Genomic DNA, 25,901 nt, shown 5'->3' with positions numbered 1-25,901 from the left:
GGGCAGGAATTGGGATTTGCTGGAGTAACAAACACTTCAGGCAAGTTACATAAAGTCGGGGTAATTGCTGCAGTCTCCCTGATACACAGTACCTGGGACTAAGGGAACAGGAAACAAAATTTTAGGGAAATGGTAGGCATTCCTCTGGTGCAAAGGCTTCACATGCTTTCTATGAGGGAAAGTGAGTGACCAGCACAGGTACAGAGAGGGCATGAGGTTGAGCTGCAGGCCATGCCCTTGAGCTAACCGGTTTCTCTCGCACAGCATGTAGGAAGCAGAAGGCCCTGGCTACCTGCCTCCGGCTGACCTAGGCACTCTGTGGACTTCAGACATAGAGGGCAAAGTGTTCCGGCTGCTCGCAATTTTCCTAATTCACATGAAAACCCCAAATGCCTGTGCTGTGACAGGTGCATATTCCTGGAGTTCACGGTGTGTTAGCATAGCCTGTTTCTGGGACACGTTCCTTGGAATTGTTAGAGCTGGTTTAAAGCTCAAACAGCGGCCACTAGCTGTTAAGCCTCATAAGGCTATTGAGCATTTGTAAGGTGGCTAGGAGGAGCTGAGCAGTTCTGTGATTTCAGAGACATTCCTCTCAAAAAAAAAGAATCTTGGTGACTTTCATGGTGATTCAGTGTTGAAATTATACTGGTGTGAGGGCTCTTGAATTTGATGGGTTAAATCAAATACATTTTAAAAAACATATCCTCTTACACTTTTCCAGAGATACTTGGGGTTTGTATCTGGAGAATGCTTTCGAAGTGAAAAAATATTTCCCTTTGTTTCTGGATGAGTCTCGGTAAAACTGCACCTAGAAGGCAGCCCCTCAGGCAGTCTGCTCCAGCTCCTAGTTTGTAGGCAGAGAAACTGAGGCATCAAGTAAAGAAACGACTCTGGTGCTTCAGGTGTCATCCCCACACCGCCCCTGACACCATGCCTTCCCCACCCTGGGGCTTGCTCTCAAGTACCACTGTCCCTGGGGGAAAGCCTGGAGATCTCTCCAAGGAGAAGCATCTTTATTCATGAGCCTGCTGGAGGGAGTCCTGGGAGGCTGTGGGAGGAGGCTCTGCATTCTCTGCAGACTCCGAGATAAATATGGAACTGTGAGAGGAGAGCTTCCCTGCTGGGAGTCAGGACCTTCCACAATAACAAGGACTGCGGCAGGCAGGGAGATTCCTCAGGCCTCGCCCAGCCCCAGCTTCAGGCTCCAGCCTGTGCCCCTTCAAGCAGGCTCCTCCGAGAGCTACTGGGCAGCTATAGGCTGGGCTTCGGTTCCATCACTGCCTGCTCTGTATGCCCAGTAAGGTGCCTGCCAGCCTCAGCCTCCTTCACCACCTGCGGTCTTCCAGAAGGCCCCGCTGACCTGTGTGTCCAAGTACCCTGCCTCAGACCCTCTAGACCCCGGAAATGTCTTCAGACCCCAGTAGGGTCTGAGAGGTGATGTCTCCTGTGCAGCCTTCTCCGTGCAGAACCCAGATCCCTCCCAACCTGAATGACAATTTGCTTTTTCCTCAAGACTCCAAGAGATAAACTTGTCCAAGGTGGTCTAAGAAGCCCAGCTCTGCTCAGGCCAGTTAGAGCTGGGAAAAACCAGTCATGGTGTGATTGTACTGTACCCAGTGCGGCAGGTGTCTGGCATAGCTTGTGGTCCAAACTCTAACCACAGGCAGAGACCTCTGTTGTGTCCTACTGATGCAGCACTTCCTTAGGTGTGGCCCACATAACATTCCCTATATACACATACTTATGCACACACATGTACCCCATTCAATTTAGGCACACACACGTACACACACGCATTCTCAAACAGTAAAGACATTCATATAAGCATACACTTGCACACATACACTTTCATACAATAAACACATACATATGCACTCACGCACATTCACAATAAAACACATACTCACACGTACAAACATACACATATACATGCACATACCCAAATATATGCACACATACATAAGTGTTCATATTATACACATATGCATACATATATATACAAGCCATGTGCACATGAATGTATACATACATGCATACATATGTATACAAGCATGAGCACACACACACACACACACACACACACACACACACACACACACACTCCTGGATCTTCTTGAACAAGCTCTAGTTTTTTGCCACAGGTCAGGGCGCTAAGCAATGCTTTGAGCATTTTGACCAATCTGAGATTTGTAAGCACTGCTGAGCCCTGGGCTGTCTCCTAGCTGCGTAGGTCTCTCTACAATGGATGCAGACGCCCACAATGACAGACTGGAGAATCTGCACTTGTTCACGTGTATGCTTCCAGTTTAGTTTGATGAGAAGTGTGAAAATGTCTAGCCCTAGGTCCAAATTGCCTGAGTTCAGAGACTGCCACTAACACGGTATATGACTGTAGACAAGGTACATAGTAACCTAATGCCGTGATTCTTAACCCAACGGGTTGAGAACCGCTGGCCCAGTGCCTCTATTTACTTACCTGTGGAATGGGGCAGCAGCGGTACCTAGATTACTGAGGATCATATGCATAAGTAAGTGTTGGAAGTGTGCTTAAAGAGTGCCTGGCATGTAGTGCTATGAAGTATATTTAAATCAGTGCTTCTTGTCAAAGACAATATCAAAAAACGGTACAGATTTAGCATTTCAGGGGTGGGCGGAAGCACGAAGGCTCATAGAGAATAAATTCTCTTTTCTGTGTAAGAGGAAACAAGCACAGAGATCTAAGCTCTTTACCCAGTATCATTCAATCAATATGTGACCCAGTGGGAACCGGGACTCTCCCTCCTGTCCACTGGGCCTGCTTCTCCTCACCACACTCTGCAGGATGTTTGAAAGCAGATAACATACCATTGCACCTGGCACCAGAATCTACCTGCCCACCAGGTATCCCTCTCAGTATCCTTGGCGTGAAAGGAGCCTTGCCATGATGCCCTGGCACACACTCTAGAGACTCCCCATGTACCAATCCTCGATTTGGTGCCTTTATACCATGGAGTTGAGAATTGATAGAACTTTCTAGCATCGTTCCTAGAACATATCCTGATGGTACTCAGGTCTCTCTTAGACTTGTCTCAGCAGGTATCAGGTCTCCAAAGTCCTGATAAGGCCACCCTGTGTGGTGAGATCCACCTCCTTGTGTTTGTGCACATGAATTCTAAACATTGCAGGGGCTGACTTCTCCCAAAGAAGCCCTTGGCCCATACCCCCCTGTTGCTTAACCCCACTCAAGATCTGATTGTGTTAAACAGGACTTCCTCCTACACCTAGCCTGGGTCTAGCACTATAGAAAAAGAAAGCAGGAGGCTTCCTTACTAGTCCTCTGGGTGTGTCTTCACTTTCTTTTTGTGTGTGTGTGTGTGTGTGTGTGTGTGTGTGTGTGTGTGTGTGTGTGTGTCTTCACTTTCTTGTCTCCCAGAAACTGGTGGCAGGAAGGAGTATGTTTTCCCTGTTGCCACATCCCTTGCCTCAGCTGGATCACTGATGCTAACTAGATGTCTATCTGGCTGACCTGGCTCTGCATGGGTTGGACTTTGCTAGAAGGTGGACATAGGTGGGCCAGCATACTCCCTACATGTGATGACAGGAAATACCCATTGTCCTAATACCAGCCAGTTACTTTCACCTTTGTCCTTCCTGTGTTACTAAGTTTGTGACTCTACACTTGCCTTCCCAACCACATGAGGCCTGGACATTTTTAACGCTTTTCTGCATACATTTAGCATCTAGCCAAAACCTAGTACATAGTGGGCATATGTGAGATGATGGTGATCACTGGTTCTTCATTCATATCTTTCCTCCATAAAAGAATGAAACAGTTAAATATCCAGTGCCAAATAAAGGGGACTTGGAAGCCCATACCTATAATCCCAGGACTGGGAAATGAAAGGTAAAAAAAAAAAATTGGAAGTTCAAGGTCATCCTCAGTTATATGTCCAATTGGAAGTCTGCATGGGACATATGAGACTCAGTTGGAGCAGGAGGAGCAGGAGGAGGAAGAGGAAGAGGAGGAGGAGGAGAAGAAGAAGAAGAAAAAGATCACAACCCCCTTATTTTTCCAAAATTCTTCATATTTTTGGCACATGTATGTGTGCCAGACATAAAGTAATAATAGTATTAACAACATTATTTTTCATTTGCTAAGGTACATCATACAAACACTACATAGGAGTTAGGACACCATCATTTGTTCAGTTTGCCAGCTCTTCACAAGTGGAAGGACTGGTACAATCCCAGGCATCCTGACTCAATTAGTGTATCCTTGAGTCAATCAACCAGCCCAGCAACCAGTTCACTCTCAACCCACGCCCTCATTCTTAAGAAGAAACTTTGAAAGGGATCACAAACCATTTGATCAGAGTCTTACTTATATCCAGTAAATTGCGTGAGTGACATCCAATCCAAAATCCCTGGTCCCCAAAACTTGTACCTGCTACTACAACACCCTACCCACACCCTATCTATGTGTCCATGTGTTTCCCTGTCTGACTGTGTCTGTGTATCTGTGTGTACGTCCATGCGTGGACATGCACACATATGGTAAAGTGTCTATGGATACACATGTATAAGGAGATCAGAGATTAACCTCCAGTGTCATTTTTCAGGTGCTTTCCACCTTGATTTTTTGATGATTGTATGTTTGTTTGAGGATCTGCAGGGTTTTCAAATTTTGAGACAAGTTCTTTTACTTGGCTTGAAACTCACCAACTAGCCGATGAGCCCCAGGGATCTACCTGTCTTCATTTTCACAGTGCTTTGATTAATGCATAAGACCAAGCCTGACTTTTGTACATAGGTCCTGAGGTTCAGATCAGGTCCTTGGGCTGGCATGGCAATCACTTTACCAACTGTGCTGTCTCCCCAGTCCCCACTCTCATTTCTTTACGTGATAGGATTTCTTTGTCTCTCATTCTGCTACCAAACCTCATTCTATAGCTGTGTTAGCAGGGATGAGACTATGTGGAACTTGTATAATCTGAAAGTTGAAGAGAGGACAGTAATGGTCGGCAGAGTTTAGAGGAACATGTTGGAGTTGACAGGATAATGCCTTCCTTTAGAAAGAAGAGAGCGTATGTATATTCTCACAAAGGGGCTGAATATGTCCATTTATCACAATCATTCACCTTTCACAACTGGGACTTCATTACTATGGGCTGTCATTTCTGTCACCAGACCCATTATAACAGCTCCATCGCCCTTGGATCACAAACTTGGTGATGTAACGCTTAGGTAGCCAGGCTGGGCACTCTCATCAGTGTCCCTGTGATACTGTGGAATGAGTTGAGTGTGGGATGAAATGAGAATCAATACTAAGCACAGCACTTTGTTCTGGAGAGGTCAGGGAGAAAACAAATAATCAGGTGAAATCTGCCGTGTCACCCACTTGAAAAGGACAATGAAAGAGAAAGACAGGCAAGTAGCCTCATTCCTGCCTTCCCTTGTGACAGCCAAGCTTCCACCAGCACCTTCAAGGATGCTCACGTACTGCCAAGTTCCAAAATCAATTTGCTTTGAGAGCAACAATGTAACCTTCTTTCTAATATACCACATTGAGTCTAAATGGAAATGCATGACAATTCCCAAGCTGTGATTTATTATTGACCTCCGATTTCAGTAAAAAATGAGAATATGTTGGTGGCTCATGGTTATCATCAAGCAAAGTATTGGAGGATTCCCCTCTTCCTAATCAAGATGCTATTGACCCAATTTATACTGAAAATTGTGTGTTGAATAGGAGGAAAGAGAACTGATTTGGTCCATATAGCCAATAGTACACTTCAAGGTCTCTAACACTTCCAAAAGGGACAATGACAGAGATAGTATAGCAACAGAGGGAGGTAGTGATCTGAAAATGGAGACAGCAATTTAGGCTGGAATATAAAGACATGATATAGAATTATTTATGGATAGACTTAAATATGAGCACTGGGATAGATAGATAGATAGATAGATAGATAGATAGATAGATAGATAGATAGATAGACAGACAGATAGATATGACTGATGGATGGACAGATAGATGATAAATAATAGATATAAACAGATATGCAGATGCATAGATAGATATAAATAGATGATCAATGGCAGACTGAAAGATAAATTTAGTGGGTTAGAGAGACTGCTCAGCACTTAAGAGCTGCTCTTCTTCTGGCTACTCTTCCAGAAGATTCAGGTACAATTCCTAGCACCCACATTGCAGCTCATAACTGTCTGTAACTCCAGTTCCAGAGAATCCAACACCTCACACAGATATACATTCAGGCAGAACACCAACGCAAAGAAATAAAAATAAAATAAAATACTTTTTTAAAGAAAGAGATAGATGGGTATGGGGATGTACGCCTTAACCCCAGCACTTGGGAGGCTGAGGCAGGCAAATAGCTCTGAATTCAAGGCCAGCCTGGTCCTCAAAGAGAGTCCAGGCAGCCAAGGCTACACAGAGAACCTTTGTCTCAAGAGAGAGAGAGAGAGAGATGGACAGATAGATGAGAGAGAGAGAGAGAGATGGACAGATAGATGAGAGAGAGAGAGAGAGATTCACATTTAAAGCCTGAGCATAATAAATTCTGTTTATTATTTATTCATTTATTTGGGGGTTTGTTAAGAAGGAACTGTTGTCTAAGACAGGATCTCACAGCTCAGGTTGGCCTCAAACTTTTAATCATCACGCCTCAGTTTCTAGAGCCCTGAACTGCAGGCACACTACAACACCCACGATCTGTCTCTCTATCCACCTATTTATCTTACATTTTACTTAGAATCAGAAATATAGATAAAAATTATAGCTAAAAGGAATCCTGAAGCTTCTTTGATTTATCCCTCACTTTACATCCAAGGCAACAGAAGTCTTAGAGGCAAGCCATACCTTGATACCCCGTCACTTCGATCCTACATCTTTTCTTCTGCAACAGATTGCATCCCTCACAACAGGCATTTATAAAGCACCTACATTATATGCCAGGCACTACACTGAGAGAAACTGAAGATACAATAAAGAACAAACTGCACATCTTTCCTTAGTGTCAAGGTGATTTTGCTTTTCCCATGATAAGAATTCTAAAGGGAAGGAACCCTGAAAATGAACATATCTGGGTTTCCAGCCAACCGGCCTCCTTGGAGCTCCCACCCATCCTGTTTAGGCCATGAATACTTTGTACTCTGACCCAAGAGGCAAAATCCTATTCTCTCTAAGAACTTAGTTCAAGATTGGTTTTCTTTTCAAAACCCAATAGCATTTGCCAGAACCATAAACAAGCATTATTACTTTGCAATAAACACCACAATGCCAGAGAGGCATGGTTATAAAACAATGTGTGCTGTTACAGAGAGGAAAGAGATGGAGCAGCTCTGAGGCCTGAGTGACCCACTGGGATGGAGGAACAGGGGGAGAAGTCCCCTCATCACCTTACTGGGATCTCATGTGTTTAGGACGTACCTGTGACTGCATCTACCCCTGCTTAGCTGCCTCAGCAAGGGGGCAAACACCAGGGCTTCTCATCCTCCCTCCCATGCATAAAGAGCTCATCCAGGAGCCTGACCCCAATAGACTCCTGCAAATATCTGTTGAATGAACGCATTAACAGGGAACTGGTTTGGGACTCACCATCTCTAATTAAGGCAACCCATCTCTCCCTCTCTCCTCTTCCTGCCCACGTGACAGACTGCTCATGTTGTTCTGCAATGATTCATCCCCCATGAATCATCAGCTAAAGTAGTAATGGCAATAGGCTTGAGGCAAACGGTAAGCCTCCCTCAACACAGATGACTTCCGGGGTCTTCAGAACACACTTCTCCCCTTGTATTGCCCATTGGGTGGAGTTGTGCCACCTGTCTGAGCCAACTTGCTATGTTGTTGCTTACTCATTTAACAGACATTTATTGAACACCTACTATATGCCTGGCCTGGTACCGGGCACCAGAGATTAAAGTGATTGATGGCAAAAATCACTCACTGCTCTATTTAGCTCACAGATGACATAAGTCAGCAGTCCTGTGGGCACTTCACAAGTGTGATAACTGTCATCAAAGACAGGACTGGATGAAGTGAAAACAGCAAGTTGATCTGATTCAAGAGCTGAAAAATGAACACAGGGTGGGTGGACAGAGGATTAAAAAAAAAGAGAGAGTGCCTTTCAAACTATGACAGCAGCCAAACAATGGTTGCTACACAGTAGGGCTGCTGCTAGAGGGCAAAGCAAAAGCCTCAAGGAGTACAGAAGCCCCAGAAACAGTGAACAGAGTACTCCAGAACTGGACACTGAGGTGCAGACAGCAGCTGGAGGGCTGAAAGATCCTTGCTTCCTCCGGAGTTTTGGGGAGAATAGGAATGGCTATGCAGGAGAGAGTTGAGAGCTGGCAATGCACCATGTAAGTGGACTTAACAGAGCAACCAAGTCATTGGGGTCCTGGGATCGACCTTACAGGATTGAAAAGCTGATGGCCAAAGCCAAGAACCAGATTCCTAGCTTGTTTAACCATTTCCCCAATTTTATTTGGGCCCCTCCTAGGCATTATTCATCCCAAGGCAGCCAGAAGAAACCTTAAGAGAATGGTGCCCCATTTCCTTCAAGGGGGGGCAGATAGGTTTTTGGTTGCTCTCTTGGGCTATACAGGGTTATTATCAATGGGAGTTGGTTACAAGTTATTATTGGTCTTCCTTAGAAAGAACACAGGGTTAGACTCAGCAATGTCTCTCTTTTTTTCCTTATCTTACATTCTTAGGTTTAGAGATAGGGGTTGAAAAGAAAGAAGGGTGAATATGGAAATATATAGGGAAGATAGAACAAAAAGTAGAGTAGCGAGTCTACTCCTCAACTTAATGCCTCAATTGTCACTCACAAGGTTATTTTTAATTCACTGGTATAGCATTTTGTATATTGATGCAAAATAAATTTAATTCTAGATACAGAGGTATAGAATTCAAATGTAAGTTTATTCTTCACAGACATTATATATATTTCTACTCTAATATGAGGTATTGTACCCACATAACTCAATTATAATACAAGGTTTACTTCTGATACTTTGAAAGTGCTATTGCAGGCTCTTTAGGATAAATAAGTTATACAAGTTAATTGTTAGCTGATCAAATCATAGTCATGTCAATCACTAGTCTACTTTTATCACAAGAATATACATCTTAGGTGAGGCAGATAGATCTGATTCTATAGAAAGATAAGGTAGGATAGTTAGAAAAGGTCTTCAAAAAACCTCAGAGACATGCAGAGTATGACACTTAAAAACATTTTTATTATTTTAAAGATTCACTGACAATGAGACAGGTTAACTCCTGGCAAAACCCAGCCCACCTCAAAGAGGATGATGAGCATCAAAGAACCTCCTTATGGAGATGGCTTCAAATGTGGCAAACAAGCCACTGAGAAAAATGTCCACATTTCTACCACAGACAGAATTCTGCCTTAAAAAGGGCCAACTTGGATGCAGGCAGAGTTGACAGCCAAACACTGCCAAAACAGGGTAAGCAAGTCCTCAATAGTTCCTGCCTCACAAAGATATCTGTCAGATATATTGGGCCAGAAGGCTAAAGATGATGCTCCAACATAATAGAGAGTTTTAGGTGACTGTTCAGGTATAAAACTGTCTTTGTCACCATCTCATTTGGAAAGCTACTAACCTGCACTCCCGAAATACTCAGGTAATCAAATTTATTCCTTCTGAAGTCTCTGATGGAGTTGAAGACCAGGTAACTTAGCTATACAATTAAGCTTAATTGTTTAGGTGTTAAGATGTTGTTAGATGTTTTAAGTTGATAATGACAAGAATTTTAGACACACAAAGATAGGAAAGATGTTTCTCTTCAAGGTTGTCAAATACAAACAGCTAAAACACTAAGAATGTAACATTATATAATTCTTAATTGTATCCTGGTTCTTCTTGCTATAGGTAGTTTATTGTATAATGTGTAATAATATAAATGTATATGTAAAATTAAAAATGTTTAATTAATTTAAAAAAGGAAAATACATCAAAAATAAATAAAATAAAAAGATCAGAATAGTAAGTAATAATAATAGTAAAAAAAACAAAAAACAAAAAAACAGGAACCAGGTTAGCCTGAAGGACACTTGTCAGCCAGTGGCCCAGCATATGTACCCTGAGGACTATTATGACAAGGCTTTTCTTTCCAGCCATCAAATGAACAACCTATAGCCATCTTGGAGTAAATATACCTTGGGCCTGGCAGTCATGAAAGCAACCAGAATAGTACACAATGGCCACGTCTATGGGAGTGGTAAGGAAGCTGTGTATATACTCCATAATAGAAGGAAGAGAGGGTCACATAACCATCAGCGAGGATCCCAGCCATCACTCCCTCCTATTCCCCATTCCTGAAATGCAAATGATCTTGAAAGATGTTGGGACATAAAAGAAATAGAAAGTTAACTGTGTGTGAGTGGGACTTCACACTGCAGCATCTGTGATTTCATTATCCAGGATTGGGTGAGACTTTGCAGTGACGCAATTACCTAGGGTCATCCATACTCTTCAAGAAAGTCCTTGTCCCTGCTCTGCAAGTCGGCCTGATAAACACACAGTGTTGCCAAAGTGTTCTTTTGGTTTATCATGGTTCTGTATCTGGGGTAAATATACGTTTGTTCACACCTCCCCAAGAAATGTTAATGCAGCACACTCCAGCACCTATTTCCTCTCACCCAGCAGCAAAAGGTTACTGAACACTCAAGTGACATACATCTTCAAACAAGGCCACACTTCCTGATCCTTCCCAAAAACAGTTCCACCAACTATGGACCAAGCATTAGAATGTATTAGCCTTTTAGGACCATTCCCATTCAAACCACCACAAATTCTTCCACTGTGATTAATGCTTTCTGTGTTTTTTCTTTTTGTATTAGCAACAGTTAACAGGATGACACATAGTAGCTGTTCATGAAATGGTTTTAAAACTAAAAAATGAACCAGTCTAGCTAGCAATAGTCCCTGGTTGTATTTTAGCCATTTCCCTGAAGTACATACGTACCGCCAGCAGGTGGCGATGGATGCAGCAGAGAATTTCAGGCTTGGGGAATGATGGAAACTAGGAATTACATAACCCTTCAAAAATGCGGATTTCAGCCAGGTGTGGTGGCCACGCCTTTAATCCCAGCACTAGGGTGGCAGAGGCAGGCGTATCACTGTGAGTTCAAGGCCAGCCTGGTCAACAGAGCGAGTCCAGGACAGCCAAGGCTACACAGAGGAACCCTGTCTCAAAAAAACAAAACATAAGAAAGAAAAAAAAATGCAAATTTATGTTTATTTCCTCAACCAACTCCTGATTAAGGGAATCACAAGGTGTGGCAGAAGTAGCTGACTGGATCTCAATTCAAATCCTGATTTTTATAGCCTAGATCTTGTACAAACTCCCTAATCTTTCAAGTTTTGGCTATATATCCATAAAATTAAAAAATGGGAGGATAAGAGTTGAAACAGGATTTCTCTGTATAGCCCTGGCTGTCTTAAGAACTCACTGTGTAGACCAGGCTGTGATTCATCTCTGATCTCTGTAGACCAGGCTGTAGTTATACGTGCCTTGAGAAACTCCTGCCTCTGCCTGGCTATAAAATAAAATTTATGACACCAGGTTTTATTATAAGGTTACATGGGGTAACACTAGTATCCTATACAGACATATAGGTATAATCTCAATCATTTTAAAAGTCAGTGTGGTGGTGCATGCCTGCAATCCTAGCACTTAGGAGATGGAATAAGTGTTCAAGGCCAGCCTAGGTTACAGGGGAACCCTATCTTAAGATAGTAACAAAAAAATTTTTTTCACTGTCAACAAACATTACTTCTGCATCAATATTTAATATAGGAGTTGAAGCGAAATAGATGGAACTGGAAGAAAGTCAGGAAGACTATGAGGGGGGAACGCCTCTGTATTCAGGCCCTGTTCTCCTCTGAGAGAAACAGGTTTGAGTTTAAGACCCTGATTTCTTCTTGAAGAGACTGAAAAGAGTGTGGCTCCATTTTTCCATAATGATCCATCCAAGGTTAGATCAGTCCATCAAAACGAGAGCTATTCTCTGAGAAGAAAAACTCAGAACTCAACAGGAAGAGTTTTCAGAGCAAATGGTCACTCCAGATACGTGACAGCTCACAAGCAAACACTTATTTCTTCCACAGCAAATGCACAGGCTGCAGGAGGCAGTAAATAGACCTTTTTCAAGGCACATGTAACTTTCATAGTCCAAAATCTGTGATCGATTTTTCTCTCAAGAATTTCCAGTTCTAAATTAATTTTTAATATCCTGACCTACAGTTCCTAGCTATTTTTAGATAAAGCTGTCAGCTATCCCTTAACTTAAAAATATGCTAAGAGATATAAGAAAGTGGAAATATCACACTGCTGAAAATTAAGGGAAGAAAGAAAAGTCCCCAGCACTCTCTGGTGGCTGCAATAAAGGCTTGCAGATAAGCCACCCTGAGGGCTCACCAGGGGATCTTCGAAGGGTTGGCTCTGCTCCATTCCAGGGCCAGACCTTATGCACCAGCCCTACCTACAGGAAGATGAGCACCTCAATAACACCCACCTAGAGAGGGTCAGCCTCCACTTGTGCTCATGACCCGCCAAGAGCAAGCATTCGTGGTGGAATGTGTCAGGTATGGATTTGCTCCTTTCCACACTCAGAACCTGGCATCCAGTCCTCATACTCAAGTCCCTCAGGAGCTAGAGGGGAGATGAAGGAGAATCCTGCTGAGAAGGTCAAGAAGAAAGCATTTCCCTCAGAATCTCTTCCTATGGTCCCCTGAGCTCTGGTCACCCTCATGTTCCACCTGTTAGCAGTTAAGAGAGACCATGGCAAGAAAGGAGGGGGAATATAGAAATATATAGGGACTATAGGACAAAAGTAGATTAATGAATTTACTCTGCATCTTAATGCCTTAATTGTTACTTGCAAGGTTATTTTTAATTCACTGGTATAGAATTTTGTGTATAGATGCAAAATAAGTTTAATTTTAGTTACGGTGGTATAGAATTCAAATGTAAGATTATTTTTTGCACACAATATATATACATGTGTTTGTGTGTGTGTGTGTGTGTGTGTGCACGCGCATGTGTGTTTCTACTCAGATGTGTGGTATTGTACCCATAAACTCAATTATAATACAAGCTTTACTTCCAATACTTTGAAAGTGCTATTTCAGGTTGTTTAGGACAAGTAAGTTATACAAGTTAATTGTTAGTTGATCAAATCATGGTCATATCAATTACTAGTCTATTTATATCACAAGAATGTACATCTCAGGTGCAGCAGGTAGATCTGATTCTATAGAAGGATAATGTGAAATAGTTAGGTAAGTTCTTCAAAAGCCTCAGAGACATATCAAATATGACATTTAAAGATGTTTTTAATATTTCAAGGATCTATTTACAATGAGACAGGTTAACTCCTGGCAATACCCACCCTACCTCAAAGAAAATGATGAGTATCAAAAAAAACCTAATTTTGGAGATGGCTTCAGATGTGGCAAACAAGCCACTGGGGGAAATGTCCTCATTTCTACCATAGACAGAATACTGCCTTAAAAATGGGCAAGCATGGATGCAGGCAGAGTCGATGGCCAAACTTTGACAAGACAAATATGCCCATCAGATATATAGGCCAGAAGGCTGAAGACGATGCTCCATCGTCATAGAGAATGTTGGGTGACTGACTGTTCAGGCAGCAAACTGTCTCTGTCATCTTCTCATTTGGGAAGCTGCTAACCTGCACTCCCTGTATACCCAGGTAATTAATTTTATTCCTTCTCAAGTCGTTGATGGGGTTGAAGACCAGATAGTTTAGTTTTACAATGAAGCTTAGTTGTTTAGTGGTTAAGATGTTTTTAGGTCTAGATAGATGTTTTAAGTTGATAATGACAATATGTGATGGAGATTGATTTACATTCAGAATTTTAGATGCACCAAATAGCCAAAACACTATGAATGTAATACACACACAGAGACAGATATATATAGATAGATAGATAGATAGATAGATAGATAGATATAGATAGAGATAGAGATAGATAGATAGATAGATAAAATTCCTGATTGTTTCATGGATCTTCTTGCTGTAGGTAGTTTATTGTATATATGTATAATAACTGTGTATGTAAAAATATTTAATAAAAACAATTTTAAAAATTTTTAAAAGACCATAGCAGACTCTAAATGATTCCTGCAATGATGATGTGGTCCAGGGCACAAGGACGTCAAGCTGTTAGCCTCTGCATCCCCAGCATCCAGGATGGTGCTCAACAAGGAGATGCTGGAGCTCTGATTAGGTACTACAAAGGAAAGCAGGGTGTGGTAGCACATGTTTCTAATCCTAGCACTCAGGGAGGCAGGTGGATCTCTGTGAGTTTAAGGCCAGCCTGGTGTACAAAGTGAGTCCAGGACAGCCAGGGCTACACAGAGAAACCCTGTCTCAGAGGGGGAAGGGGGTCCTAAAAAAGAGAAGTTGGGAGGAATAGGATATGGTTAGAGAGGAAGAAAAGAAGAGGGCCTAGTGCTGGCCTTTGGGGCCACAGAAAGCTAAGGCTGATAGCCAGGTGTAGCTTCACACATCTGCAAACCCAGCCCTTGACAGCCAGGAGCAGGTGGGCTCAAGGCTAGCCTGGTCTACATAGTGAGTACCAGGCCAGACAGGGTTACAGAGAGAGACCCTGTCTCAAAAAAAAAAAAAAAATTAGGGGTAGAAGAATTGGTGAAAAAATGTAAGTAGCTTTGAAGTTCTTATATTCCAAGATAATGAAAAAATGAAACAATTGCCCTAATTTTAAGCCATTAAATGTTTGGGGTGATTTTTGCTACACAGTGACAGAAATACTGAAGAGAAGTGACAGCTACTAGAGCAGGGGTTCTCAACCTTCCTAACGCTGTGACCCTTTAATACAGTTCCTCATGTTGTGGTGACCCCAACCATAACATTATTTTTGTTGCCACTTCATAACTGTAATTTTGCTACTGTAAATATCTGTGTTTTCTGGTGCTCTTAGGTGACCCCTGTGAAGTTGTTCTACCCCCAAAGGGGTTGAGAACCACTATGCTAGTCACAGTCTGCGGTGACTTCTCCTGCCCCTGTAATTCTGTGTCTTTTCTGTGTCTTTTGTAGGCCACACATGTAGAATCTTAATATGGCCAATTTTATTTCTATGGCAAATTCTGTTTTCCAGTTTAAAAATTATTTTATCATTAGTTTATATGTGCCTGTGTGTGACATAGGATGTGTGTATGAGTGTGGGCACACAGGTGCCATAGCATGTAGGTCAGAGGACAACTTTTGGGAATCGGTTTTTTTCCCCCCACACCTTTACTTGAGCTCCTGGGTCAAACAGCAAGTGCTGGTACCTGCTGAGCTACCTCCACAGACCTGGGGGAAAAGTCATCTGTTTTCCAGTGCACTTCCAGGTGCAGGAAAAAGTGGGTGGGTAGGGCAGAGGAGAGCCCTGCACACACGGACAAGGTTGTACCAACAGCCCCAATGACAATAACTCTGAGAAGACAGACAGACTGGCTGAAGAGGTCACACCATTGGCCACCTGAGCAGTAGTGGCCCACGTGGTCCCTTCACTCCAGCCAAACCTAAGGCAAGAACAGTAGAGAACAGCCTGGGTCCTCAGCCACTGGCTTCTACTTACGATAGATATATTCACCCGGAAATGCAAACACACCTTCCGTGCATGCTTTGGACAATGCAGTTTATTTTTGTTTGTTTTGGGTCTTGAGATTCAGGTGGTTATCAGCACTCAGAGCTGCCTGCTGTCTGTGACAGGCCTAAGGTCCTGTATCAGGACCACTGTAAACTGACTCCAAAGGTCTCAGCCCTGCCACAGGCATCCTCTTCTCTCCATGTGTCCATTCTATGTCACCCACGCAGCCCGTTGCCTGCTGGCTCTGTGAAGAAAGCTCTTTATGTCTTTCACAATAAGCCTAGTCATGTTCTATTTTTAATGGATTTTTAAATGTCTGTTCAGCAAAGGAAAAGTCCCTGTTTAAAACACACACACACAGAGAGAGAGAGAGAGAGAGAGAGAGAGAGAGAGAGAGAGAGAGAAACCTGGAATCTCACCCAGGGAGGTAATACAATGTGTCGTGGTACCACAGACAGACAGAGAAAACTGGCCCCTGCAGGTCCCTGTATCCTGTGGTGTGGTGAACCCAGGGGAACCTAGTTGATGATACACCACACCATGTGGCCCGCTCCCTGCCTCTGTCCTGTACCTGGAGGTGAGTGGCTGAAGGAACTAAAATAAATAAATAAATAAATAAATAAATAAATAAATAAATAAATAAATAAGGTATTGAGTGACTGGACCTCTCCCGTCTGGAAGCCACATGCCACCACAGGAAATGCTCCGTGCCTGTGCTTCAGGACAAGTGGCCAGACGGCCTCGCCTTCTGCCCCGCTTCCTTTGATCATCATTGGCCTAAAGCTTTCTGCTGACAGACGAGACCCACAGAGCCTCCAGCCAGGTTCAGCAGCCAGGCTACACTGCAGCAGCCTTGGTGTGAGCCTCTACCGTTTCTCGCTCCTGACTCTGTGCTGGGAGCCTTTCTGCACCTGTGCTTCCTTCCTGCCCCTGACCCCTGGCTTGTGTGTTCTTTGCAGTTCTTCCCCTACGGAGATGCCTCCAAGTTTGCACAGCACGCCTTCCGCACCTTTGACAAGAACGGCGACGGCACCATCGACTTCCGGGAGTTCATCTGCGCCCTGTCTATCACCTCCAGAGGCAGCTTTGAGCAGAAACTGAACTGGGCTTTCAACATGTACGACCTGGACGGTGATGGCAAGATCACCCGGGTGGAGATGCTGGAGATCATCGAGGTGGGTCTTCGAGAGGGAACACGAGGTAGTGGGTATGGAAGACACCACAGAAGCCATCTTGGGCAGGTTTCTCACTGTCTAGGAGTGCTGCTAGTTACACACCAGGCTTTGGTTTCTCCTACCAGCCCCCCCCCCCACTGTAGTGCACGGCAGGGCAGTCACAGAACCAAGGGTAGGCCCTTCCTGTCACCTAAAACTGGTGTTTTAGGAAGCCATTCACTCAGTACAAGCCTTCAAAAAAAAAAAAAAAAAAAAAATGGGCTTTCTGGGAGCAAAGGGTGTTTATTACCAGGCTCAGCCTTGAGTTCCTATTCTATCTGGGCCCTATTCTGGCAACCCCTTCCTTATACCAGCTTGAACTGGGCAGAAGCCCATTGCAGCCAGAAGCTGTGGGGGTTCCAACTCCCACCCCCACCGCAAGATCCCATGGAACCTAGAGTTCTTTTCCAGCTGTGTCCACATGAACACACAGTTCCTCTGCCGACTGCTCTAGCCGGATGGTCAGCATTTCTCCTTGAGTGCTGCCTCCTGGATGTGCCAGTCTCCTTGGGCTTCTTTCTCATAGTGCTCAGTCTCTCTTGCATCTCCCTCTCTTTTGGCCCAGGATGCACCTTCTACCCTAGGCTCCTCCCTCATACCACTTAACTCTGGTCACACCTTAACCTCCCACCAAGCCTGCCCTACCCAAATGTGCCTAGGAATGCTGGGCGTGGCGCTAGCCTTTAATCCCGGCACTCGGGAGGCAGAGGCAGGCAGATTGCTGTGAGTTCAAGGCCAGCCTGGTCTACAAAGGGAGTCCAGGACAGGCAAGGCTAACACAGAGAGACCCTGTCTTGAAAAACCAAAAACCAAAACCAAAATCAAATGTGCCTAGTGTATCCCAACACAGTCTAGGCTGCCCGAGAAGGGGAACTGGCTGTTCTATACCACCCTTTGTACAGACTATACAACAGAACACAGGTCCTACACACAGAAGGATGCTGCATGCTCATTGCTGTATCCCAGACCCTGGACCGGTACCTCAGAATTGATGGTTGCCTTGGTATCTTTAGTTAAATTAGTTTAACTAAAGTCATAGTTTGCTGCCCACTACTGCATCAGACACTATGACCCAGAGAAATAAATATACTACTTGGTATGGGCAAGATGGAGTGGGATGAAGGTAGAATACAGCAGCCCAGATCCAAGGAGCCCTCTCCATGCCACCACTCTCCTTCACTCCCCTCCCTAGACAGTCAGAGGTCCTTCCCCTAGCCTACCTCTCTACACTACTCAGCCCACCTGGGACCTCCTTCTTGGTGTGTGTAGGCGCTTATCCTCCTCTTCCTTTTTCTGCTTTGTCTTCAGTGTCTACAAGAGCCTACCAAATAGTACCTCAGTTCTCTATTTGTGGACACTTATTTCTGAGACTAGCTACAGTTTAAAAAGTCCAATCCACGCGGCCTTGTTTTCTCAACTCCATCACGGTTCAACTCTTCGTTCCTTTTCATATGTGACCCTCCTTCACAGTGGGTTTTTCCAAGTTTCATCTTTTTTTGACCTCTTGCCACCTTTCCCCTATTAAAGACCAATCTCATTATCCCCTAAACTTTTTTTTTTCTCAAATCATTGTTAATGCTTTGAGCCATTAACAATGTGACTACCAAGCACATACCAGCTGTTGCACAAGTCACGCTGATTATTATTCAAGGCAATTTCAAAAAGGAGCTCCACTGGCTACAAGTTAGGGTTACACTTGCTGTGATGAAACAGGATGGCCAAAGCAACTTGGGGAGAAAAGGGTTAATTTGGCTAACACTTCCACATAGTAGGCCATCATCAAAGGAAATTAGGGCAGGAACTCAAACAGGACAGGAATCTGGAAGCAGGTGCCGATGCAGAGGCCATGGAAGGGTGCTGCTCACTAGCTTGCTCCCCATTGGCTTGCTCAGCCTGCTTTCTTATAGAACCTAGGATCACCAGGCCAGGGATGGTACCACACACAATGGGCTGGGCCCTCCCTGATCAATCACTAATTAAGAAAATGCTGGGTCTTATGGAGGCATTTTCTCACTTGAGATTCTCTCCTTTCAGATGACTCTAGCCTGTGTTAAGTTGACATAAAACCAGCCAGCACAACTACTTTTCTCACTGTGGTGACTAATCCTGCCAGAAGCATCTTAAAGGACGAGAGGTTTACTTTGGCTCAGGATTGAAGGTTACAGTCCTTCATGTGAGGGCAGGTGGCGAGGCAAGAGCTTAAAGCAGCTACTCACATTGCAGCCAGTTCTGAAGCCAAGAGACGGGTACTGACACTCAGCTTGTTTTCTCTTTTGATTTGGTACAGAATCCCATCCTATGGACAGGTGCCACCCACAGCTAAGGTGAATCTTTGCACCTCAAATTAACCCCATCGAGAAATTCCCTCATAGATGCAAGAGAGACTTGTCTCCTAGATGGTTTTCCACCCTGCCAAATTGGCAGTGAGTACTAACCATCGCATAGACTGTCAGTATTCATGGGGTGGGGGATGTGACAGTGCGATTCAGGAAGGGTCCAAGGAAGCATGGTTCACTCTGGACTGGGTACTGACACACAGTGGAGAAGAAAGAAGCCTCTGTGATTCCGTGCCCCCAACAAATCCCATCTTTGAAAAAAGATCAACAACACTAAGGATAAACCATGATTGCTAAAGAAGTGTCGATCACTCATTTTATGGCACTGGCTTTCAACCTTCCTAATGTTATGACCCTTTAATACAGTTCCTCATACTGTGGTGACCCCCAGCCATAAAACTATTTTTTTTTTTTTTGGTACTTCATTACTGTAATTTTGCTACTGATGAATCGTAATGAAAATATCTAATATCCAGGATATCTGACATGTGACCCCAAAAGGGGTTGCAGACCCACAGATTGAGAACATCCGTATTAGAAGGTACTGGGGACACGTGTTTTTCTGACTTTCTGTGGCTTGGACAATGTGTTGTCTTGTTTAGACATGGTTTACAGAATGTACTTTACATGATCCTCTGTGGCCACAGGTGTTCTACGAAATCGATCATAGTCATCTGGAGAGCATCAGGTCAATCTATGAGGTCCAGATGAGCCGCAGTAGCACTAAGGTCCCCAGGTCACACCAGGCCTCTCTGGACACTGGCAGCATCTTCTCTTTTTCAGCCACCTGGGTAGTCCTCTAGCTCTTCTTCCTAGCTCCCCATCTCTTCTTTTAACCCTGTGCATCCCTTATCTTTTTGGTTGTGAATTGAACAGGTGAGCTATCTCATCTGGTTGGGGTAGGGGAGGGGTGTACATTTTTGGGCCCCTTCTTTGCTCACTTAATAATTTTTGTTTGCTTCTGGATGTGGCAAATGCCATATGACACTATCTGTGTGGTAGTGATTTTATTCAGAGTGTGGACAGTTGGCTTGAAAACTGGCTAAATTGCATGTGCATTGGTGTGGTCCCCTCACGCTAGTTTAGGACAGTTCAAAAGGGAGCTTTCTTCAGGGTTCGTTTTCCTATTGACATCAGAGCCCACTCTACGGTCTCTATTAAGGACCCCACAGAGTAACTGAGGTCTTTCCGCTCTGGATGGATAAAACAGAACCTTTCCGGTGTATGACCAGACTCGCCCATGCACTCAGATGAGCAAAGGCATATAGTCAATGGGAAGCAGAAAGTAGAAAGGGGGCGTTCAGAAGACTGAGCCCCGAGGCAGGAAAACACTTAGAAAAAAACACGAAGAACAACTAGTAAAGCAGATTGAGAATGGCAGAGCTGAGGAACGGAGAGGGCTCGCCTCGCCTCACAAGCATGGGTGTCTGAGTTCCATCCCTAGCACCCACGTAAAAATCCCAAGCATGGTGGTGCACACTGGTTATCCCAGTGTGCGGCGATGGAGATAGGAGCGTGCCTGGGGCTTGCAGTCCAGCCAGCGTAGCCTAACTGATGTGCTCAAAGCCAAGTAGAAATGCTTCAAAGAATGAAAGAATTGCTTGAAAGAAGCAATGAAAGAGTGGCATTCCTGGAGATGACACCAAAAGTTTATCTTCACATCTCTATTTTAAAGCACACATATGCATGTACACTTGTACACACATACAGGAACATTGATGATGGTGGTGGTGATGATGATGATGATGATGATGATGATGATGATGATGATGATGGAGGAAGACCAATAGATCAAAGAAAAAAAAAGGCAGAGCTAAAAAGTACAGAAACCTTCAAAGAAGAAGGAACATGCAGTCCTGAAAAAAGAAATTAGAAAAGCCTATCAGTGTTCTTCATCCAAAGACCACCAAGAACACCAAAGAACACCAAGGATGCATCTTTGAGAATTAGTTAGATCTGGAAAGCTAGAAGGTGTTAGTAAATTAGCCGCAGGTTTGGGTCGAAGAGAGAGTCAATACAGAAGAGTCTAAGAACAATGTTTGCCTCTCAAGAAAGATGGGTAGTAGCCCTGCTCCTGAATGTTTCAGGCATTCAGCAAGCTCTCTCTACTGGGGCTGGTCAGAACTAGAATGTTCCCCGGCCGGTCAGCACTTGCTCAGGAGCTTCTCCTTTGACTTCATTCCCCATGTGTACCCTATCAGAGCCCTAAGCAGATTCTGGAGTTCTCTGCATCTCTCCCTCCTTTCTGGTTTTTGCCATGGTGCTAGCTAACTCTGTTTCCTACTAAGACTGCCACCTCCTGAAAGAGGAGGAGGAGCCTGTTGCCTGAGGCCTCATCCCTCTCCTAACACCTGGAGAGACTCATCTGTGATCCTTTCCTTTCAAGAATGCCAGTCCCTCTGTGCCTGGTAGAGCATGTCTTTAATCCTGGCACTGGGAGGTAGAGGCAGGCAGATCTCTGTGAGTTCCAGGCCAGCCTGGTCTATAGAGAGAGTTCTAGGACAGCCAGGGCTGTTACACAGAGAGACCCTGTCTTGAAAAAACAAAAACAAAAAAAGAAAGAAAGGAGGTGGGGCGGGGGATGCCAGTTCTGAAATGCCATTGTAGGGTCTAAAAGCACTCTCCAGTTTCCTAGTTTATTGGCAAAGGCTAGCCACTATATGAAGTGCATTGTGGCTTGGCATGATGACAGGCAAGGCTGCTGTAACAAAATGCCATAGACTGGGTGTTTTATGAATAACAGAAACATAATCTTCAAGAGTCAAGAGGCTGAACATCTGAGATCAAGTCTCTGGCAGATTCTGTGTCTAGTGAAGGAGCATTTCCTGGCCTATGCAAAATCGTCTTTTTTCTTTTTCTTTTTTTTTTTTTTAACAGATTAAAAAAAATATTTATTTATTTAGTATGCATACAGTGTCTTGTCTGCATGTAACTCCTGCAGGCCAGAAGAGGGTACCAGGTCTCATTATAGATGGTTGTGAGCCACCATGTGGTTGCTGGGAATTAAACTCAGGACCTGTGGAAGAGCAGGAAGTGCTCGTAACCTCTGAGCTATTGCTCCAGCAGAGTCTTCTTACTAGGTGCTCAAATTATGGAAGTGGAAAGTGCCTCACTGGGCCTCTGTTATAAGGACCTTGATCCCATTCAGGAAGGTGCGGCCTTGTGACCTAGTTTCTTCCTGTCTTAGTTACCTTTCTATCACTGTGATGAGATGCCATGACCATCATGGCAGAGAGCATGGCAGCAGGCAGGGATGGTGCTCCATCAGTAGCTGAGAGCCTTTATCTACAAGCACCAGGCAGAGGGCACTAACTGGGAATGGTGTGGGCTTTTGAAACACCAAAGCCTGCCCTAAGTGACACACCTCCTCCAACAAGGCCACACCTCTTAATCCTTCCCATTAAGGAAAAGCACACCTAATAGAGTGATGAGGACAGGACTGACAGGTCTACACAGGGAGACAAACAGAACTTATTTCTTCGTGAATGAGCATACCCTCTCCTCAGGGAGGTTCATAGGAAACTTGCTGATGCATGCTGGGAATGCTGCTGAAACACATAATAGAGAAGGATTCTGCAGGTTCTCTGGGGACATGTTAGTAGTTAGTTTGAGGTCTGGCATGCCCTCTCTGATCTGTACTGACATAGAGTGTAGGACTTAGTGAAAATTTTCCTTTCTCGGGTGTCATATTCTCAGATACCATTAATGAGACCCCAGTTTGGCCATATGAGACTTGCTGCTAAGGTGCCCAGATGTGCCTCCAGTGTTTACATTTGTTATTACTCTGATGTTATTAATAGGACATTTGTCTTACTGGCTACTTCATGTCTCTTGCCTCATGAGAAATCTTTTGGCTTCATCTTTTTAAATTACAGAGGAAGAGTACAGCTACAAGCAAATGGCCCTTTTGTCTCTTTTTAAATTTGAGGGCACAAAGAGCAGACTCTTCTGACGTTCCCTTGAGCACCTGTGTCCTGTCTACTAATGTAGTGGAATTTCTGGAGCCTGCCACTTTTGAAGACCTAGAGTCTTTGTTTGTTTGCTTTTTGGTTTTGTTTTCTTCCCACCACAGATTAACACAATCTAGTTGTGAAACTGAACATGCACAATATCTTATCTCAATAGACATTTTTTGTTGCTATTGTTTTGAGACAGGGTTTCTCTGTGTAGCCTTGGCTACCATAGACTCACTTTGTAGACCAAACTGGCCTCAAACTCACAGAGATCCGTCTGCCTCTGTCTCCCAGAGTACTAGGATTACAGGCATGTGCCACCACCCTCAGTTCTCAACGGACATCTTAGTTTGATAAATAAGGTACTCTTTTAATGGGTTAACCTCCCTAATAGGCATGTTTAAAACAACTGTATTGAGTTGCAATTTGCAGGCCATAAATCCACCCATTTAAACAATACACCTTACAGATTTTGGGGGTGGGGGAGCAGGGGTGTGCTCACTGTAATGCAATAATGAAATATTTTTGTTCTTTAGTAAGACCCCTCAAACCACTATATCTCCTGACAACTGAGACTCAGGCAACCGCCACTTTGTCTCTATGGATCTCGTGTTGCACATAAATGGAATCGTGTGCATGCATGCGGCACTGGTGTCTTGCGCAGCGGTGGTCCACATTTCTGATTCTTAGGGTTTATCCATCTAAAACTTTTTTTTTTTCATTGCTAACATGTCCCACTGCACAGATGTGTCATCCTGTTTATTAATTTGAGATCACTGGTGTTGTCCCCACTTGGAAGCTACAAATGTCATTATGCATGTTCTCATGACAAGTGCTGGCAGCAATGAGCACTTATCACTCTAAGGCACTCTTCACAAAAGAAAACGGTGTCTATCTAGGAAGCGCGTGTATTTAGAATTAATTATGGATAATTAGTTGACCTGGAGGACTCTTCTAGCTCTGCCCTTCCGTTCATATTAACCTACTGGTTGTTCTGGACTTCCTTGCAAGCTCGGTTTTATTGTCTCCACGAAACAACACATTGTGAGTCCCTTGCCAATTCCCAATGCTAGTGTGTGTTGACTGCCATCCCCACCCACCACTCAGAATATCTGAAATAAGATGTCATTTTTCTTTCCTGATCCTTTCCTAATCCATGACCTTTTCTCTTAGCGCTGGCCTACGTACTTCCTCCACTCAGAAACCTGGTCATCATCAACAAATCCTCTCCATCTAACTGGCCTCAAGATTATCATGTCTGGTTATATTACTCTCATTGAAAACCACTTAAGAATTGCACTGGAGTCCACTTAAATTCCTTATGGCCTTTAAAAGCCAACTTTATGATCTGACTTTTGCATCCCTCTCTGGTTTCGCTCCTTATCAACACCCTTTTTGGTTCTTCTTGTACTGCCTCCCGACTCTATGTCTCTTGCCCTAGCAAATTAAAAGGATTTGTTTCTTCCAATTAATATTTGTTGAAGCTTTATTATGTGACAAGCATAGTGCTGAGTCCTGAAGAAGTGAGAAAAACACAGGGTCTCTGTTTTTATGGAATGTAGTCTCAGGTGAGGAAGACAAAACAATTACAGTAATTGTCTTAGTTAGGGCTTCTGTTGCTGTGATAAAACATCATGACCAGTAGCAACTGGGGGAGGACAAGGTTTGTTTCATCTTACACATCCAAGTAATAGTCTATTACTGAGGAAAGGTGAGGCAGGAACTCAAGAAGCGCAGAAACCTGGAGGTATGAACTGAGCAGAAGCCATGGAGGAATGCTGTTTACTGGCTTGTTCCTCATGGCTTACTCAGGCTGCTTTCTTAAACCTCCCAGGAAATGCCTGACCAGGATTGGCACTTAGCCCTGTGTGCTAGGTCCATCCCACCCATCATTAATTTTTTTAAAATGCCATACAGATAACCTGATGGAGGTATTTTCTCAACGGATGTTCCTCCTTTCAAATAACTCTGGCTTATGTCAAGTTGACAGAAAACTATCTAGCACAATAATAAAGAGTGTGTTATATTCCATTGGGGAAAGAAGTACAGGTTGCCATGGGAACTTAAAGCACAGGAAGTGAACCTCTTATGGGAAAGGGAAACTATGTTTGGGAGGATAAACAGGACCTAATTAGGTGAAGGGAGACAGGGAGAGAGAGCTCTCTGGCTTCCTGGGTTTCCTGTAATGCCATCTACCATGTTCTTTTCCCTAAGGCTATCTACAAAATGGTGGGCACTGTGATCATGATGAAAATGAATGAGGATGGCCTCACGCCTGAACAGCGAGTGGACAAGATTTTCAGCAAGATGGATAAGAACAAAGATGACCAGATTACATTGGATGAATTCAAAGAAGCTGCAAAAAGCGACCCTTCCATTGTATTACTTCTGCAGTGCGACATTCAGAAATGAGCTGATGTCAATGCAATGGACTGCACAGAAGTCTTGATGTTCCATTCCGTCTGCAGCTACACACACACACACACACACACACACACACACACACACACACACACACACACTTGCTTGGACTACCTATAAATGGACTTGCTTCTTGTGTTTGAAACACTTGTGTGCATGAGAATGTCATTTGCTAATGAATTTTAAAAGCATATATTATAAAACAAAACCAACAACCTGCCACAATGTGATACGTGTAATATCATTTCATTAAGGTACATCTTCCTCCAAAGCCTGGGCAGAAGCGTGCTGCAAACAGTCCTATGATTTCTTGTACATGTTTTGCT

At 43.8% G+C, this 25,901-nt stretch overlaps 1 protein-coding gene across 1 annotated transcript in view; it reads left to right on the top strand.

Annotated features, from left to right (window-relative positions):
- Window positions 1–25,783, top strand: part of Vsnl1 (visinin like 1) — a 109,148-nt gene extending 83,365 nt beyond the window's left edge. The window contains exons 3-4 of the mRNA XM_051143436.1: window positions 16,611–16,826; window positions 25,369–25,783. Of these exons, the coding sequence (XP_050999393.1) occupies window positions 16,611–16,826; window positions 25,369–25,566 (414 nt within the window). The 3' untranslated portion in view covers window positions 25,567–25,783. The remainder of the gene's footprint in view (window positions 1–16,610; window positions 16,827–25,368) is intronic.
- Window positions 25,784–25,901: the final 118 nt, after the last annotated feature.

This window comes from Acomys russatus, chromosome 1 (assembly GCF_903995435.1).
Source record: "Acomys russatus chromosome 1, mAcoRus1.1, whole genome shotgun sequence".
Lineage (NCBI taxonomy): Eukaryota > Metazoa > Chordata > Mammalia > Rodentia > Muridae > Acomys > Acomys russatus.
The sequence above is the reverse complement of the archived record's forward strand: the minus strand, read 5'-3'. Positions and strand labels throughout refer to the sequence as shown.